The 5818-nt window shown below is 41.2% G+C and overlaps 1 protein-coding gene across 1 annotated transcript in view; it reads right to left on the reverse strand.

The window, feature by feature from the left end:
• KAT2B (K(lysine) acetyltransferase 2B) overlaps positions 1-5818 on the reverse strand; it is a 140442-nt gene that overhangs the window by 88324 nt on the left and 46300 nt on the right. The window contains exon 3 of the mRNA XM_011968452.1: positions 4061-4187. Coding sequence (XP_011823842.1) covers positions 4061-4187 — 127 coding nt within the window. The remainder of the gene's footprint in view (positions 1-4060; positions 4188-5818) is intronic.

Raw genomic sequence — 5818 nt, forward strand, 5'->3', positions numbered from 1 at the left:
ATATATATATATATGTATATGTATTTTTTTCTTTAGTTCCGAGATACAGGCCAGGAGCGGTGACTCACGCCTATACGCCTATAATCCCAATACTTTGGGAGGCCAGCGCAGGAGGATTACAAGGTCAAGGGATTGAAACCATCCTGGCCAACATGGTGAAACCCCATCTCCACTAAAAATACAAAAATGAGTTGGGTATAGTGGCGCGTGCCTGTAATCCCAACTACTCAGGAGGCTGAGGCAGGAGAATCATTTAAACCCGGGAGGCGAAGTTGCAGTGAGCTGAGATCGAGCCACTGCACTCCAGCCTGGCCACAGACTCCGTCTCAAGAAAAAAAAAAAAAAGAAGAAAGTTCCGGGATACATGTGCAGGTTTGTTACATAGGTAAACGTGTGCCATGGCGGTTTGCTGCACCTATCAACCCATCACGTAGGCATTAAGCCCCGCCTGTATTAGCTGTTCTGATGCGCTCCCCCTCACTGGCCTGCCCACCAGGCAGGCCCCAGTGTGTATTGTTCCCCTCCCTGTGTCCACGTGCTCTCATTGCATTTTATCCATTTTTTTAATGTGCAACCATCATCACTACCTAGTCTCAGAACACATTCATCACTCCAAGCATATTCTAGTGAATAATACATTGAATAAGACTAGAGTCAATAATATGACATTCATATCCCCACTACCCATTTTTTCCAGATCTTAACATTTCTTTGCTTTTGCTGTTCTGGTGTTTAGGTATGAATATATGTTCATTTATCCTGTTAAGAGTACATTCAGGCTTCCTAAATATGAGAACTCTTTTTTTTTTTTTTTTTTTTTTTTCAGAGTTTCACTCTTGTTGCCCAGGCTGGAGTGCAATGGCGCGATCTCGGCTCGCCGCAACCTCCACCTCCCGGGTTCAAGCAATTCTCCTGCCTCAGCCTCCCGAGTAGCTGGGATTACAGGCACGTGCCACCACCCACACCTAATTTTTTTTTTTCTTTGAGACGGAGTCTTGCTCTGTCACCCAGGCTGGAGTGCAGGGGCGGGATCTCGGCTCACTGCAAGCTCCGCCTCCTGGTTCACGCCATTCTCCTGCCTCAGCCTCCCCAGTAGCTGGGATTACAGGCGCCCGCCACCACACCCGACTAATTTTTTACACTTTTAGTAGAGACGGGTTTCACCGTGTTAGCCAGGATAGTCTTGATCTCCTGACCTCATGATCTGCCCGTCTCAGCCTCCCAAAGTGCTGGGATTACAAGAGTGAACCACCACACCCAGCCTTATAGTATTATATTTTCTTAACTAATAAAATGAGATTATACTCATGAAACATCAATGCTGTTCCTCAGTCAGCATCCTATATTTGGGAAAGGACCAACTTCTTAGTTCCCTTGGGGTGAAATTCGGGGTTAGGCACATGACAGGCACAATCTCCTCCACAGGGTATTTAAATCCTAAACCAATACTCACAGGGACAGAGGCAGTTGGAGCTGAATCCTAAGTCATTCAGTGGCAGCAGACTGAACAGAAGGTCTGTGAACTTCTGCAGCTGAGATCCCCAAATGAGATCAAAACCTGTTTTCCCATTGTTTTCAGCTTCTAGAAGCTACCAGTATCCTTCTTATATGCATTGTTTTCTTATTTAAGCTAGACAGAGTATATATCTATTGTATGAAGTGAAAGAACCCTGATAGTGTTATAATACCACTACTACTAAAAACATCAGCTAATAATCATGTATTTACTATTCTGAGATTTTTTCTTATCTTATATAATCCTCACAATGATCCTACAAGGTAAATACTACTATGTATTAACCCATTTCAGAACTGAAAAACTGAAGTCCAGGCAGATTAAGCAATGTGCTGCTACTCACAGCTACCGGTTATAGAGCCAGAATTTGAACTCAGGCTGATAGATCCAATAATTTAGTCCTAAATTATAAAACCTTCTATCAAGCTGCTTTATTACCTGATTTCTTCACAATCATCTCCTACATTGGAATATTTAGGTTGTTTCATGCTTTTTATTATCATAAGTGAGGCCATAAAACATGTCACTATCCTTTTAGTTTAATTTGAGGGCATGCCTTAATTTACACATAGATTAAATTTCTGGCATGGATTTGGCAGGTCAAAGGATATGTGATTTTTTTTCAGTCTTCATTCTTGATTATGTATTGCAGAATGAGGGCATTTGTTTTCAAAGCTTGTTAAGAAATAAAAAAAGGAAACAAAGTTGGCTTTTTTTTGTGAAGCACTGTTTCTGCCTTCAGGCATTCATGTGTGTTTACGTGCTTAGAATGGAGACAATCTGCTCAGCTAAAGAAGAAAGAAGATCCTGTTTTAAATGTTAATTGATGTAGGATAATAGGATTTCCCAATCAATAACAAATACACTTCAAGCCTAAGGCTTAAGGATTTCTTGAGTTCAGCCTTTTATTACGTCATATTTCCTAAGGCAATCCTAAACTCCATTCACTCCAGTCATAGTTAGTGGTTGTTTTGTTTTGTTTTTAAAAAAAAAAGGTAAATTATAATCAAGGATAGTTCTCAAACTTTTGAAATTTTTGCTCTGTATTGGGTACTTCAAGACTCAGAGCTTACATTATTTGAGATACCAGTTAAGTTGACAAAATGATGAAATTATTAGTGTGTTTCTTTTGTGAGATCAAGACTATTTCTATTTTCCGAAGGTTATTCCAATGTGATGACTTCTTGGGAAGATCACATTATCTACTTTTATGCTCTGTAAATATTGAAATACTCTCTGAGTACAAAATAAAATTTCAGACGACCTAACACCATGCTAACCTTGGAGGCAACACCATTTCTTGTAAGCAGGAAGCTCTAGAGAAATGATGGCATAAGAAGTCACCCACTTATAATGGTCAGGTGGAAAGATCAAGTACCTTAGCAAGAATGTTCTGCCCAGTGTTATGTCGTTGCCGTCACGGACAGCAAAATGGCCTTGTTGACATTTTGGGGGAGACTGTATAACTGAAGGCAGAAAAGTAAGAATATTCTAAGATTCGGCCAGGCGCAGTGGCTCACGCCCGTAATCCCAGCACTTTGGGAGGCCGAGGCGGGCAGATCACAAGGTCAGGAGATCCAGACCATCCTGGCTAACTCGGTGAAACGCCATCTCTACTCAAAATACAAAACATTAGCTGGGGTGGCAGCGGGCGCCTGTAGTCCCAGCTACTCGGGAGGCTAAGGCAGGAGAATGGCGTGAACCCGGGAGGCGGAGCTTGCAGTGAGCCAAGATCGCGTCACTGCACTCCAGCCTGGGTGACAGAGCGAGACTCCGTCTCAAAAAAAAAATAATATTCTAAGATTCTTCCTGGACTAAAATTTTAGTATCTAGGAAAAACTAATTACTCAACTTTTATCTACTCAAACAACATATGATTTTTTAAAAATATTTTAATCATAAAACTAGTATCAGGACACAGAACAACATACTAGCACAGTCCTTTTGAGTAACTGCAGCAGGGCCTACTGTGCCATCACTGACAATGATTATTTTGCAGGGTCAGATAACAAAGTTGAAAGGGAAACCACCAGTAAACATTCACTAAACACAGTAAAGAGCAACCCAGTGAAGAAAGAGCTATGAGATACACAAAACTAAGGAACATGAAGATAAAATGAAGCACCCCAGGAAGTTCAGGGCAACAGAAATAACAAACATGATAATTATTATCATTAAACCCATTGGTTGAGGTTTCAACCCTGAGGTCAAAGACCCTCAGGCCCCAACCCCCAAAATGAATCAGGACATGTTACACATTATTCATGCTAACTAGCTCGATTGTCATGTTTCATCTTACTTGGCAATCCCCCAGTCCAACTCAGCTCTTGAAAGGAAGAAGGGACAAAGTCACTGCACACAGTGCAGCGTTTGTCTCTCACAAGAAGCCCTTCCCAGCACTCATGAGACTAGAGAGGCTCTTGTTGTTGGTCTCATACAGAGGTACATAGCATTCAAATTTGGTGAGCCCACAGAATTCAGTAAGTTAAGAGTCACAGGCTACAATGAACTCGTTATACTTTCCTTGAAGATTTAGGAACTCACCTAGGGCATGGCTACAACTCCGACAGGATTCCGTCAAACTGACAATTATTTGCTGCAGATCAGCTCTGGGGGGAGTGGGTGACGGGTTAGGGTTTTTCCAGCCATTACATTTGCAAGACTCCTCGGCCTAAAAAAGGAATAAAGAAACAGATAAAATTATGTAACAGGCAGCCGTGGACTGATGGTTTTACATGAGAACAATGTACACTAGTTATATGACAGCTACCCCCTCACCCCTGACTTTGTCGTCTTCCATATAGACAAGAGAAAAATAGAAAAGCCGCAGATCAAGCAGGTGTCTATCTTTGTGCATGGGTTGTTTTTTTTTTTCTTTTTATTATACTTGGTCAGCTTTGGTACGATAGTGCAGCTTCAGGTGATCTTGAAAATCAAATACTATCCTATGCTCCAGCTGCTTAACTTCATTTTATTCTTTAATTTAATGTGTACCTGAAAGCGCCTGGCAATGCTGGAAAATTTTTATCCCAGAAGGGTGGGGGTGAGGGAGGAGGGGAGTCCACTTTTGTCACAATTCATTTTTGTTAATAGAAAATAAACACTTATTCCAGTTTAAAAAAAAGAAAAGAAAAGCCAAAGGTGGTATTTGGTTTGGGTGCTTTGCTTTTTGTTTTCTTTTGTTTTCTGCTGGCTGGAATCTGCATGCTACAGCTCATGCAGCTGACCCACACACTTTGCTCCCATTACCCCCAATGGGTGTCCATGAAGTGGTCAGTTCCAAGAAAGTCCATCTCAAAGATGGACTTTCCAAATCCACAAGCCAGACTCCTGATGTCCCACAAACACAGCTAAGGTCTAGGCTAAGGTTGAGTCTTGCAGGCTCTAAGGCACCAGCTGCATCTCTGCCCCATGGACCAGAAGGGAAACCCACAGGAACGAAGAAGTCAGCAATCTTAGGAAGATGAGACGGGGGCACACCCAGCTGACGACACACTTGCAGGCTCCTCCAACACTTCTGTGAGCTCCCAGCTTTAGAACTGAAGAGGGCTTCATCATGTAGTCCTGGGTTTCTACTTACACATATATTTCCAGGTTTCCTGTACTAGAACACCATCATTTTAGCAACACTTGATAGAAAGCTTCCTTAACTTTGTCCACATACTCTTCACACCTCTCTATGTTTGTAGACAAGAGTGAACACGATGTGGCCTTCTGTAAGTGATTTGACCCATGAAATGGAAGGCAAGCAGGAAAAATTATCAGTTATTCTACCTGGTACCACACTGTGTGCTTCGGCAGGTCTCAAGGTATGAAAGGCTAGCATGCTCGCAATGAATGACCCCAGCCACTTATAAAAATAATTATTCTGCCCCTTCTCTACTATTCTCAGCACTCCAACACTCTCACCATTTATTTACTGCTTCAAGTCAGCTATGGCTGGGAAACCAGAAAGTACACTGTTAGAATAACATGTAACACAGATGAAGTCACTCTAGGGTAGAGCCATCTGCATATACTATCCAGTATGGAAGCGTCTGGGCACATGTGGCTACTGAGCACTGGAAATCCAGCTAGTTCAAATCAAAGTGCACTGTAGTTGTAAAATATACAGATTTAGAAGGTTAGTGCAAAATATAAAATATACCATTAACAATTTTTACATTATATATTGAAATTATATGTTTAAATGTATTATTTTGGATATATGGGTTAAAGAAAAGATATTATTAATATTGACTTCTTTTTACTTTTATAATACAGTTATCCAAACTTTTTGGGTTTTTTTTTTTTTTTTTTTTT

The sequence above is a fragment of the Mandrillus leucophaeus genome, unplaced genomic scaffold, assembly GCF_000951045.1.
Source record: "Mandrillus leucophaeus isolate KB7577 unplaced genomic scaffold, Mleu.le_1.0 Scaffold843, whole genome shotgun sequence".
Classification (NCBI taxonomy): domain Eukaryota; kingdom Metazoa; phylum Chordata; class Mammalia; order Primates; family Cercopithecidae; genus Mandrillus; species Mandrillus leucophaeus.